Consider the following 13,325-nt stretch of genomic DNA (forward strand, 5'->3'; position numbering starts at 1 on the left):
GAGGCCACCATTTACATTAGGGTTCATCTTGGTGTTGTGCATTCTATGAGTTTAGACAAATGTCAAATGACATATATCTACCATTAAAATAGTTTTAACTGTCCTAAAAGTCCTTTAGCACTGTCTTTTTTTTTTTTTTTTTTTTTTTTTTTTTTTTTTGATACGGAGTCTTACTCTGTCAACAGGCTGGAGTGCAGTGGCGAAATCTTGGCTCACTGCAACCTCTGCCTCCCAGGTTCAAGTGATTCTTCTACCTCAGCCTCGCAAGTAACTGGGACTAGAAGCGTGCACCACCACGCCCAGCTAATTTTTCTATTTTTAGTAGAGACAGGGTTTCACCATGTTGGCCAGGATGGTCTCGATCTCTAGACCTTGTGACCTGCCTACCTCGGCCTCCCAAAGTGTTGGGATTACAGGCGTGAACCACTGCACCAGGCCAGCACTGTCTTTTAATCCTCCCTCCAGCACTTGATGTGGCATTGTTGTCCCATGTCACACAATGGGACAGGGAGGTCCTGAGAGAGTAAGTGACCTGCTCAAGCTCACTCTCCCGAGGACCGAAGCCTGCTTGAATGGAGGCAGGGGTACAGACTCCGCAGGTGGTGGGCCTTCCTCCTGGGCTGTGCTCTCTTTCTTTGTGAGAATTAGGAGGCCATGGGCAACCCTCCAAGCTCTGCAGCAAACACAGGGCCAAAGGTTGAAGCTGAGCTCTAAGATCCCTGGGAACCACATGGGAATATACTTTGTCCTGTGGTCACTGAACAAGAACAGGTGAAGTTATTGGAAGTTGGCTTGCATTTGAGGAGCTACCATGTTTTATATGACAGTAGAACTAGTGAATTTTAGGGAATTTTCAGGATGATAAAAATGCGTATCTATCCCTTGTTGTATATATCTATTTTCTGTTTCCAAGTCCCCAGGAAATCTGGAATTTCAATTAACTGCTATGTTCTTCACATATTCTCTCATGTTTAGCTTAGCTAAGCTAAGTTTTTTGGCAATTTCCAAAACTGCAATATAACAATAGATTTGCTGACAAGTAGAGAACATGCCATATTCACACTGAGATGTATCCACCAGGGATTATGCTAGAGAGCCTTTAAAACATTTGTAAAAATATCAAAATGACAGCACAAATAACCTGAGCCCTTCCAAAACATATAATTAGGAATTCAGTGTGGTTTTTTCCTCCCTGATAATTTAAGTATTTTACCTGCTTTACCTTGTTGCTATGGGTTTGAGCCATGTGTACTGAAATCATTTCTGCTAAGGAAAGTTTTAAAAGGGAGGTTGTGAAAATCCCTTCTGAGCACAATTAAGATGTCAAATCCAACACATATTCTTGTATTTGGCCTCAAAAGATGAGGACAGAGGTGTCTCCAAATATTTTCCCAATTTTCCTAAAACAAGCCAAACAGTAAGAAATAAATACTATGCATGGTATTTAAAACCTCAACTCCGAGCCTTCAAACCCCTACATTTTCTAAGGATTTGGAATTCTTTTCAGGAATCAATTTAAAATGATTCATAATTCAACTGAAAACAATTGAGGGCTTAGATAGATGCTCGAATTTCCAGCTTTTTATTGCTGCTCTTAGTGTTTCTGAGATGACGGTTTTCCTTTCATAGAACCAGCTTAAAATTAGAAAAATCAAACACCCATTAGAGAAAGCAGATTTACTGCGCTATTAATTGATATAGAGATGTAAAGCTTCCATCACCTGGGCAGAAGCCTAGCGCATTCCTGCAGACAGTTGCAGTGGCTAGAACCTAGGGGGTCTGCATCCCACTCACTGGGCCTGAGTCGGAGCTGTCAGCCTCTAGGAGCCAAGCCTTGAATTTTCAGCACTAAGACATGCGGCATTGGGGGAGCTGCCTCTGTAACAACATCTGCATGCCAGTCTTGAGGGGTGTGTGTTACTGTCTTCCCATTTTATTTTTAAAAACATGAACATCCTTGAAAGTTGAACTCCCCACCCTGAGCTGGCTTCTCTCTTCCCTATGGGACAGGAGGCAAAGTAGCACACCCTGTTTAGCAACCAGGAAATGATTCTCGGGAATGCAGATGCTGTGGCTGCGGGTATGAGATGCGGAGACAAGGGGCACTGAGAACCCAGGATTGTCTCCCTACAGAGGCTGGAGGCAGCCTGGGTGAGGGCCGGGAGCGGGGGACTGTGAATCTGCTGAAATAAGACCCCTGCGGTTTTAACTTTAAATAAGCATTTCCGTCCTAGTGGAAGCCCCTCTGATGTCTCCTGCAGCTTTGATTTTTGGAACACGTCACATTCCTCATTAAAGCAATCACTGTTAAAACATAAAGCAACACAGGATTTATTTCTTCATTAAACTGATGATCCGTATATGAAGCCAATTAACATTATGAGTCTGGTGAACATCAAGTGTAAAGAGGTTAGAGAAAATTAAAAGCAGTCACCTTGGTCTTTAGATAAAGAAAGTACACTTTTAGATTGTAAATTATCAGAGTGTCCAAGCGGGACAGATCGGCGAATTTGGTTAATTGGAAAATACATTTTACCGCACAAGAATTAAGGAAAAATAACCTTTTCGTTACTAAAGCCCTTTTTTAGGGGGAGGGGGACCGTAGTGAACACCTATTAGTCACCTTCTCCTGGGTGTCGGAGACATTCGGAAAAAAAGGGGGCTGGCGTCATCAAAGTTTGCCGTAGCCTTTCGTTTCTAAGGTTGTTTGGTTGCTTGTTTAGTCGCTGTTTTGCCAAGAGGAAGGAGCCCAGCCTAGCGGCTCCAGGAGGGGCGAGGCCGAGGGTCCCGAGCCGGCTTAGAACCCCGCGAGCTGGGTGTGTGACCGGAGCTGGGCTGGTTATCTAGCAAGGGAAGCCGCCGGACTCGCCTTGGGGGCCGCGGGATGGTTTCCGGCTGCAGCCGCCGGGTAAGAGCCGCGCGTGGGACTGCGGAGAAGGGAGTTTTGTCCCTGTTGCCAGCGCTGAGCGCGTGTCCAGAGTAACTTTCGCAGGTTTGGTCTGGGAGAGAATTGGGGTCGGTCCCCGGACGCCTGGGGTCCGGCCGGGCGGATCCCACTCCTGAGCAGCGATGGGCCCCGGCTGGGCCCCCGGGACCGGCTTCTTTCTCCGCAGCAGCTGGGAGTGGGTGGGGTGAGGAAACCGGTGCCGCTGTCCAGGGTTCTGACCTTGCCGGGAGGCTCGGCGAGCGCTCTGTCCTCAGACCCCGGATGCGCCTGTCTCGTCCCGGGATCATCTCTGGGCCTTAATAGGAACCTGCCTCGGTCAATGTCAGGGATGGGGAGCTGAGACTGGCGTTTGGACCTCCTTGGTTTCTGGGGCCAACGCAGCACCCTGCGCTGGTCTGCTGCTGTTGAGGGTTCCCGCACAGACCCCCAGGTGCGCCTGAGTATCTTGGCCCGGGCGGCCCAGACGCTGTCCGCACCTGGCTTCACGGCCACCGGGCTCCCAGAGCGCACAGGCAGGGAACTGCTGCCTAGGGCAGGAGGGAACCCGAGGGGACTTTCGGCAGACCTAGGCAGCAAGAGGAGCTTCGGGCTCTTGTCAAGAGCTCCAGAGAGCAAGGGCCCTCTGAGGGAGACAGGGAGACAGCCAGCGCGCGAGAGCTGGTCTCTTGACCTGGGATAAGGGAGGATCAGCGCCAGGGGCTCCCAGCCCTCTTGGCATGACGTATGAACGACCCTCAGCTGCCCTGCCGGCCCCCGCCTGCCACCGCACCCGCCTCCGGGACCTGCCAGCTGCTCCTCCCGGGCCGGCTGCCTGGACTCTCGGAGTCCGTGGCCCCGGCGGAGCCGGCGTCGCGAGCTCTCTCCGCTCTGAACCGAGCGGGAGTTTCCTGTGATTCTTTCCCCGAGGCAGAGCAGACTCTCCTCTGGAGCGACTGAGCCCAGGAAGGGCCGCTTCACTAAAATAGGTCCTGACTTGCCTCGGCCGGCCGGAGACGAACTGGTCTTCCTCCAGGCTGTTTTCTAAGGGGCGTCGACGGCGTCCGGGACCCAGCGCTCTGTCCCGCAGCAAGATGTTCCTCGCCCAGCGCTGGTGTCCAGCGGCGGACCTCCCAGGCCTTTTGTTTCCGAAGCGCTGTGTCTTTAAGATGAAGGCTGGATCCCGGGCCGTGCAGGGACCCGACCCACCACTTCGCCAAGGCTCCCTAACGCAGCATTAGAATGTTTATAAAATATTCAATTTATGTAGTCTGTCCAAGAAGCCATCGTCCCAAAATAAAATCAGCAGTCTAGACGGAGCACAGACACCAGAACTTATCAACAGTTGTCTGACTTGCATCTTCTGATGCATCTTGAGTGGGTCATAATACCAACTTTATTTTCAGTGGTGCATAAATTAATTACACGCATTTAATAACCAAAATATCATTATATTCCCCCTTTAATATCATAAAGGCTTTCCGCCAGGGAAGCACTTAATAGTGCAGGGGGCCGTAACGGGCTATTATCCTGGTGTAATGCTATTACAGAACCAATTATGCGCCATTAGACTTGCTTTTTTTGCAGTTTATGTGATTTGATCCAATCCCGCGCCCCTGACTTGAAAATTTCAGCCCGGTACTTTAGAGTTTAATTTTCACCCAGGCAGAGAAAAGGGCGGTCTCTCTCCGTTGAGTGTCTGCCTCCGATGCATTTTAAAAGTAATTGCAAAGGGTCCCACCGCATATCATTTGCATCGAGAAGCGAACATAAATTCAGGGACCCCTTGCTGAGAACAAAATCAAACTTTCCTTTTGTACGATCGCTTGGAAAGGGAAGCCGTGTGCAAAGAGTCCCCCCAAAACCCATCCGGCGGCGACAATTAGCAATGCTTTGTCAATTTGCAGCCCGGGAGTCGCCAGGCCTTTGACAAGGGCAGCCCAAACCGGGCGCTCGCTCTCGCTCTCGGAGAAAGGTTTGCCTCTGAGGGGACATGAGGTGGGGGGTGGGGCCTAGTGTGTTTTCGGAAAATGTATTTTTTGGGGGTGATGGTGGTGGTTGTTGTATCGTTCTGTTTTAAAAGAGGAAAAACCATTCCTGATGTTTGCTGAGAAATGACGGATTTTTTTTTTAACACCACGTGGGCCATTTGTAAGGCCCAATAGACCTATCCAAGTTACTCACTGTAGACAGCGCTGGAAATAATCAGATTAAGGCCAATTATGCGTGAGATTATAAAGGCGAGTGCTGAGCGGCGGCGCGCGCTGCAGACAGACAGCAAGACATCTGGCCACTTCCCGAGTCACTTCTTTGGTCCTGCGGGCGCCAGCCGCGCCGAGCCCCGCCCGCCGCCAGCCAAGCAGGGCGTGCGGACCGGAGGCGGTCACGCTCCGGCCTCCTTGACCGCCGCCCGCCGAGGTATGCTCGGCTCTGGACCCACTTGCCGGTCCCCGAGCGCCGGGCCTTGGGGCTCGGCTGCCTTTCTGGCCTGAGCTGCAGCGCACAGATGGCCTTGCGCGCTAGCCGGACCTGGCTGCGGCGGCCCGGGTGCAGGGCTTCTGGATGGGACCCCGGAGAGCCAGAAACTACGCCGCGCGGGTTTGGTGCTGGGGCTAGGGTGAGGGCACTGCACTCCAGGAGGTGGACACACCCGAAGGACTGCCCCGTGGGGTTGCGGCTTGCGACGGGGCTGACGCCTTCCCTCCTGTCTCCGGCAGTGAGCTGAAGGCGTTGGGAAGGGTTTTCCAGGAGGGGAGCGCCCCGGGTGCGTCCTAGGGCCGGGCGGGAGCGCTGGCAGAGGGAGACTTGAAGCTTTATCGCTGTTCGCTTTGCAGCCAGACAGGAGCAACGCGCGCCGGTCCGTTCCGCTGCCACCCTCCCAGGTCTTGGCCGTCCAGCCGATCTGACAGCCGGCGATGTTTTATTTCCACTGCCCGCCACAGCTAGAGGGTAAGTAAGCGCCGCGCCCCAGGCTCTCCATGAAGCCAGAGCCGGCCAGAAAGGGCCGGAGCGGCAGCAGGGTTGGCGGGTGGCGGGGTCCCAGCCCTGCGGGGAGCGCAGCCGCCGGCCGGTGAGTAGGGGTGCCCCTGTCCCCCTCCCTACACCCCACTGCAGCCCCGCTCCAGCTCCCCGCCCCGTCGCCACCTGCCTCCCACCTCCCTCCCTGCCTGGGCCAGGACGCCCCGGGCTATGCGTGCTGCGGGGACCCGCCGAATCCTCCCAGCACAGATGCTGGTGTCACGCCTCTAATTGGGGCTCCCCAACCCAGGGGGCCGCATCAATCTTTCATGGTGCTTTTGCAAACATCCCAGAAAGCAAAGGCGAGTGAGCCCGCCGCGTCCTGGCCCCGATCACGATCACGAGCTGCACGAGCCTAGAAGGGCCCATCGCTGGGCTGCTCTCACTGGGGCCGCTGGCGAGAGCCCTGCAGGGGCCTCGTCCGCCCTGGATTCTGGGCAGCTCAATTCGCTTCCTGGCCGCCTGGCTGTCCCTGGAACCAGGTGGCCCTGCCCACCACCTGCCCGGACTGACCTAGCGTGGCTCCTTCTCTGTGACTCACTAACCCTAAATGTCGAGCACTCCCCACTCCCCCGGACCAGAATTTCCATCTTTGAGGGTCTCCAGGCCTGAAAAGAAATTTCCCTTCAGGATCCCCAGTCTGGCTTCCGCACCCAGTTGTTAGGGGGGCGTGGGTTGGTGAGAAGGGGACAGTTGGGACCTCCTGCATGCCCCTGCTCAGGACCTGGGGGATCTAAGATGGGGTCTTCACATCAGGGGGCCAATTAGTAGCCATCAGGTGAGCCACACTGTGGGCTTTAACGGGGCCTTCTGCAGAGCAGCAGTCTCAGCCCTGGGGTATTGGGACTTACTTTTGTAACCGTGGGAGTGGCATTTGGCAACCTACTCCTTTGATTTATTATTGTGATGGGAGAATTTGGGGAGCCAAGTAGTTGTGGAAGACAAGGGGCAGGGTAAATGTTGTGAGGCCCTGGGAGACCTGAGACTTCAGGTGATACTTGTCAGTCTTGCCTCAGGCTGCCCTGAACAGTGGCTGAGCCTCAGAAAGTTTGTTTTTGTTTTTCTCATAAAAGCTCTTAAGAGTCCAGTAGGATTTTCTAAAGGAAGCTAATGAGGACCAGTGTTTAAGCCCTGCTAGCTCTGTCAGCACTGCTAGGAAGGGAAGGCCACACATTTGCCTGCATTTCACCTCCTTTTATCCCCAAGGTCCCATGCAGGGTGAGTTTTATGGAAGGGTGGAAGATGTGCATCCCCTGACAGTGTACTCTAGGGGTTGAGGGAGTCTCTCCTATGTTGAGGGTGCCTTCTCTGTGCATCTGAACCAGGGGTCTGGACTAATTGCCAGCCAGTGTCCCACCCTTCTGGTCAAAGTTGGGGAAGGCAGAGGTTTGGGCATTTGGCAGGTAGGGGACATCATGAATGTCTGTGTGCAGGGTGGGCTGCAGGAGTGACTTAGGGAGAGTCCTGGCCTGGCCTGCCGTGACCCCAGCTCTCAGCCCAACTTAGCGGGCTTACTGTGCTCCCCATACCCTGGGCACATCCCACCTCAGTGCTGACTCTGTGATATAACCAGAAGAAGAGGAGATGGGTCTTTCAGAGCCTTTCTTCCGTTTGTAGATGTGTTTCTATGCCAGTTTTGCAGAAAGGAGTAATTTAGTTTAGTTGAGTGTTGCTGGGTGAAAGGGATCTCCTGAGAATGGAAAAGTTGAGAACAGACCTTTGGAACATGACATAATTATAGTCTATCATCTTTTTTATTTTAATTTTTTTTTTGCTAATCTAGAGAGACATAAAGGAGAAAAGAAAGAATGGCTCATAATCTTACTTGTCAGATAATTTTGCTGATGTTACATTAAAAAGTACCACTGGCACCTGCCTGAGAAGTTTGAATACAGCAGAAACTTATACATTGAAAAGTAAAATCCTCCTTTTCCACCTCTTTTTCTAAAAGTATCTGCTATTTTTTGGTGATTCTTTCAAGAAAACATGATTTAATTCTCATTTATGTATTTTTAAAATACATGTTTTGCCTTATTTGCACTGAAATTATGTTGCTACATCATTCTGTACTTTGCTTTTTTTACTTTGTAATGTATCTTGGAGATTTGTTCATGCCAATATGTATAGATCTACTGATTTCTTTTAAACTGCTGCGTAGTATTCCATTCTATGTTGTGGAGAAAGGGAGAAAGGGTCTGCTGATGGGCATTTTGGTTGTTTTCCTTTTTTTTTCAACTATGGTGTTACCAGAAACACATTTTTTTCTATTTTGGCACATGTTACAAATATATTCAGAGATTAAATACCTGTATGTGTACTTAAATGTTTGATGGATGTTGTCAAATTACCTTCTAATAAGGCTGCACCCGATTTGTACTCCTACAAATGCTGAATTAATCTGCACATCTTATGACACTCATATCTGTACTGGGTGTCTTTATGCACTTCATTATTTCACCAAAATGTTGAAAATAATATTTCATTGTTCTGTTGTGTTTGGTTGAATTATCTTTAAGGTTTAACATTTTCATAATATCGACTATCCTACTTATTTTTAAGTAAAATAGCTATTCTCATTTTTTCTTCTTTTCTATTAGCTTGTCAATCTTTTATTAATTTGGTGAACTGTCATCCTTTTTTAGGATTCAGTTTGACATGCAGTGTTTCACTTAAAGATTCTGCTTGTACACGTTGTGAGCCACTTTGGGACCATGAGGTATAAATTAGAAGACTGAGGGAAATTGTGATTGGAGATCCTCAGAGATTGTATTCCATCCTCACCAGTCAAGTGCATTGTTTCAAAAAAAGACAATTTGTTTTCATGCAAAGTAATGAAAATAAGACTGCATTGAGGCCATTCCTTGTAAGTTTCCAATGAGCTGGAGAGAAATAACTGTAACTAGGGTTTTGAGGAACAATGCAATTTGGACAGGAAGATGGAAGGAGAACACTTTAGCAGAGAGTCAGGGTGTTTGGCAAAGGATGTGGCCCTGGAGGGTGAAAGAATAACTAGAAGGAACTTCCTCTAGTAGACAGAATTTTAAGAAGCCCAAAGGACTTTCAATCTTTGAGACTGAGGCCCTTCTGAGGGTCCTTGTCTGGGACAGTGTAGCTCCAGAACTCCTAGTGCCGTGATTCTGAAAACAGAGCCCATAGCAGGTAAAATATTCACTGGTTAATGGCAACTTGCTCATTTGTTTTCCTAAGAAGCCATTGTGGACTATCAAGTAAATAGAGCACATTTGGAAAATGATCTGAATGCACGTTTGGGGCCAAACTCTGTTCTGGGTTTATAGCGAGCTTTGAAGCCTGCTGGGGAGGACAACGTCTTTCTTTTGTGGGGAAGTAGAAGCAATAGGTGCTTTATAAGGCCTGGCCAGAGGGCGGGGTGCCCTTTGAGAGTGGCCTTGTTCAAGTCTGCTTGGCATTCAGGACAGTCACTATTGGTGCAGATCTCCTGTTAATTGACATCTATATAACAGATCCACTATGGTGCTGATGAGCTGTGACCAACAGTAATTAATATTCATTTATAAACTTCTTCCCTCCTCGCGTTCTGCACTTCTAGGAGAAAAGTGCTGTGAAAAGCTCTTGGTGTTGTCTTTCCTCCCCCAGCCTCTCCCAGCTCCCAGATTTTAATTCTTCTTTATAGAAATAAAGGAAAGTAAACTACCAGATGAGCCAAAGGGAGACACACAGGCTTCTATTAAAGGATCTGGAGTAGGGGTGAGATAAAGGCACATTGAACAGGGGTGGAGCCGGGAGCTGGAGAGCAGGTGAAGGCTCTGCCTCAAGTCAGTGACCCTTCCTGGTTCAGAGTCCAGAATTTCACAAGAATTGAACTTGGCCATCTCGGGGATTAAGGTTACCACCTGCCCTGTGTAATAGGGATAACTGGGTTTAAAGTCAGAGGTTTTGGGGACAGAGTGGAAAAGAGGGGGATTTAATAGGAGGAACAGAAAAATATCCTTTGGGACAAACAGGGCTGCTTGTCTGGTGGGTCAGGTGTGTGCCCTCTGAACTGTGTCCAGGGGCGGTCTGAGGACTGGGGCCCCTTCCAGCCCAGGCAGATCAGTTTGCTCTTGGTAGGCACTGCACCCTTTGGCAACCACTCTTCGGGGGATTTTGACGACGGGTTTCTACGTAGAAAACAGCGCCGGAACCGGACGACGTTCACTCTTCAGCAGGTACCAACGTTGATTCTCCTTTCAAACATCAGCTACTTCCTACCTTTCCCAAATCAGAGTTGAGCAACTCTTCTTTGTCTTTTAAAATAAGACCAATTGATTACGTTAACTGAATCTTTCTGTTTTCTTGAACAACTTGTGTGCCAAGGAATCTGTTTTAGGGAGAGTGCAGATGACTTTAACCTTGTAATCCCAGATGAGAGAAGCAGCAAAAACGTTCTCTCCCACTTGCCTTAGGTTGATAGTTTGGGGAACACTTCCATGTCAGCAATATCGTTTGAACCTCACAGTGACCCTCTGAGGAAGGCAGGTCAGACATTCTCATTCTCAGTACAGAGATGAAAACCCGGATCCCTGGAAGTTGGCTGACTTGGATAAGGTATAGTTGCCCACAAGTGGAAGGGCTACAACTGGGACCTTGATACTGTGTTTCCCAGAGCTGGGCTCTTTCTCCTCGATCAGCCTGTGTCCCATTCTTGGAGTGAACTGGAGTGGTTGCGAAGGTGAACAAATGTCCCTATGGCATTTTGTGGGATGACACCATGAGGGCTTCTGCAAGTTGTTTCTGTTCCCTGGCTTCCTATGGTGAAAGCGATACCAATTACTGTAACTGTTCATAAGGTGACCATTAGGTTTTTTTGATTCCTATGACAATACTTAAATGTAAAAGCATATAAATATTCACATCTCTCTTATTTCTACTTCTTGCCAGAGCACTGAGGTTGCCAGTAAGCTGTAGCTCCTAAGTCATCCGCGGTTGAAATTCTCATTCTGTGGGATCCTTCCAAAGAGCTCCTTTCTCCCTGTCCTTCCTTGATTTGATCTGTGAAACTGCTTCCTCACCACTCATAGGAGATTTGAAATATGCATCTGCTTCCCCTCACCTAGCCACAGCCTCTCACCAGTACATATTTTTTCCTTTTACCAGCTGGAAGCTCTCGAGGCCGTTTTTGCCCAAACACACTATCCAGATGTCTTCACCAGAGAAGAGCTCGCCATGAAAATAAACCTCACAGAAGCCAGAGTGCAGGTAAACCTTCTTTTTAATTATTTAACTCTCTAATATTAAAACTGGCAAACTTTTTTTTTGACATCATGACTGCAGAGTGCACATTTGGCCAAAGAAAGCAAATGAAGACTATCTGTCATTTTCATGATGCACTTTAATAACATCAACATAATGTGGAATATTAGATTAGGTTGATTAATCGGTCATTCATAATTAACTAGTGATAATGTTCTACACTAATTTGTCCGCGTCTCTAAGGTACTAAATTACATCAATGCACATCCATTTCCTTGCTTTGGAAAAAAAAAAAAAAAAAAGAAAGAAAGAAAGAAAAGAGCTGAGATGCTATTCTCAAAGCAGCTCTGACCGCTCTGGGGTAAGGCCAGTCAATTGCAGAGAACCGCGTTTTCAGATGGGAAGCGGGGTAAGATCTGCTTTCCAGAAATTGCATCATGTCCAACTTTTCCTCTGCTCTCTGATTCTTTCAACAAAGTGGATCGGAAGAAGACGTGCAATTTAAAAATCTTGAAACAGCAAAAGCGATAGGGCTGCTTCAGAGATGAGTATGGCCTGCGGTGGCCGTCTCTAAACAGGATTTCTGTTTAGAAGCTACACAGTGATTACGTTTAGGTGCACAAACCCGCCCGCCAAACCCAGCAGATGTGCCTGAGTGCGAGAGGAAGGGATCCACAGTGCCGCCTCTCCGGGCGAGCTGTTCTTTGAGCACAATTATATATTCATTTTATTTATGGGGTTTCCTCTATGCTGTTTTTGTTCCTTTTTTATGTAGGGGCTTGGGGTTAAGACTATGCAAAGATCTAATTGTAGGAAATATAATAGTTTGCTTTCGGTTCCCCTGGGTCATGTTAGTATCTCTTAAAAACCAATGGCTGAAGAGAGATAATGGAATTCTGAGCAGTAAATTGGGGGTTGTAAACAAATTATTTCCCCTATAATCAGATTATGTGATCCTGATTATTAAATCTGAACATGAATCATTGGTCATATGCAGGCAAATTAAACTGATTATTATTTGGAAATGAAAATCTCCTTTGGCCAGGATACCGTCTATCCTTTCTTTTTTTAATGCCAGCTTGCCAATAGCTGCCTAAAGACTGAACTGCAAATTGAGATAAATGACACAATTATTGAGCATTCAGAAGTGGAAGATCATAACTTCTCCCTGAAAGGTGCAAGGGTAAGATAGGGGTGGTGACAATTAAAGCCGGGAATTGTTGTTCAGGCTGTTGTTGGCTATTATGCAGACAGACAATGGCTGTGAAGCGTTTGTTTAGTGAACCTCCATGTGGGGACGTGGGCTTCGGTGGCGGGAAGGGAGATGTGTTTACATTTATACCCCTTGCTCATTCAAATATGATTAATGTTCTATAAAGCAGGGTCTTAATCGAAGCTGATGTTGTCAAACAATAACTAAATAGGGAAATAAACGACTCCATCATGCTCTTTCCTCAGAAGCAGGCGAACTGTCAGTGCAAAGTCATTAAAATATGATAATGAAAAATAGCTCAATTAAATGTTGTTATAGCTGTGACCTTCATTCAATTAAGACGCAAGAAAGTGTCTGCATTTTGCTTTGCATTTAACTGCCCTAAATTTAGAATATAGATAAAATCATTATTCAATGGTTGCTGATATGTGCAATTAAAAGCCAAGTAGATGAGAAAAGAAAGAAAGAAACCCAGTTAAAGGAGAATGAAAATTAAGAGATAGGGTGGGGCCAGCCCAGCAGAGAGCTTAGCCTCAAGGACCCAGGCTTTCTCTGGGGCCATTGTGCCAGCAGCCAGGGGAGGAGGAGAGGGATGCGCTGGGGAATTGAAGGGAGGTCTCGCCAAGCATTTTTTTTTTTTTTTGTAGTCAGGAATTATCTCCCAGGAGGGGAGGGAAGAGGTTTTGCTGTAAGGAGTAAACAGAAGCAGGATTTCACTGACCTCTGGAAACTCCCTTGAACCTGGGCTGCCCGGCTTCCATGAGGCTGTCCTGCAGAATATAGTTTTTGGTTTCTAGGGCTTAAAGAACCCTGCACCTGACTCTAAGAAGGTGCTTAGGTCAAGATGAATCACCAGCCTTTTTGTAACCTGAGGGTGATGGAGATGACATGAGTGCGTGTTTACTGAGTGGTGGATGGCTATGCATCAGGCCCTGTGCTCAGTGTTTTGCAGGCATGCCA

The 13,325-nt window shown here is 48.2% G+C and overlaps 1 protein-coding gene across 1 annotated transcript in view; it reads left to right on the forward strand.

Moving 5' to 3' along the window:
• Window positions 1–4,934: 4,934 nt before the first annotated feature.
• The window catches only part of DRGX (dorsal root ganglia homeobox), a 31,620-nt gene continuing 23,229 nt past the window's right edge, over window positions 4,935–13,325 (forward strand). Inside the window, exons 1-5 of the mRNA XM_073019526.1 lie at window positions 4,935–5,341; window positions 5,758–5,872; window positions 10,031–10,128; window positions 11,057–11,158; window positions 12,231–12,335. Of these exons, the coding sequence (XP_072875627.1) occupies window positions 5,839–5,872; window positions 10,031–10,128; window positions 11,057–11,158; window positions 12,231–12,335 (339 nt within the window). The 5' untranslated portion in view covers window positions 4,935–5,341; window positions 5,758–5,838. The remainder of the gene's footprint in view (window positions 5,342–5,757; window positions 5,873–10,030; window positions 10,129–11,056; window positions 11,159–12,230; window positions 12,336–13,325) is intronic.

The sequence above is a fragment of the Chlorocebus sabaeus genome, chromosome 9 (assembly GCF_047675955.1).
Source record: "Chlorocebus sabaeus isolate Y175 chromosome 9, mChlSab1.0.hap1, whole genome shotgun sequence".
NCBI lineage: Eukaryota > Metazoa > Chordata > Mammalia > Primates > Cercopithecidae > Chlorocebus > Chlorocebus sabaeus.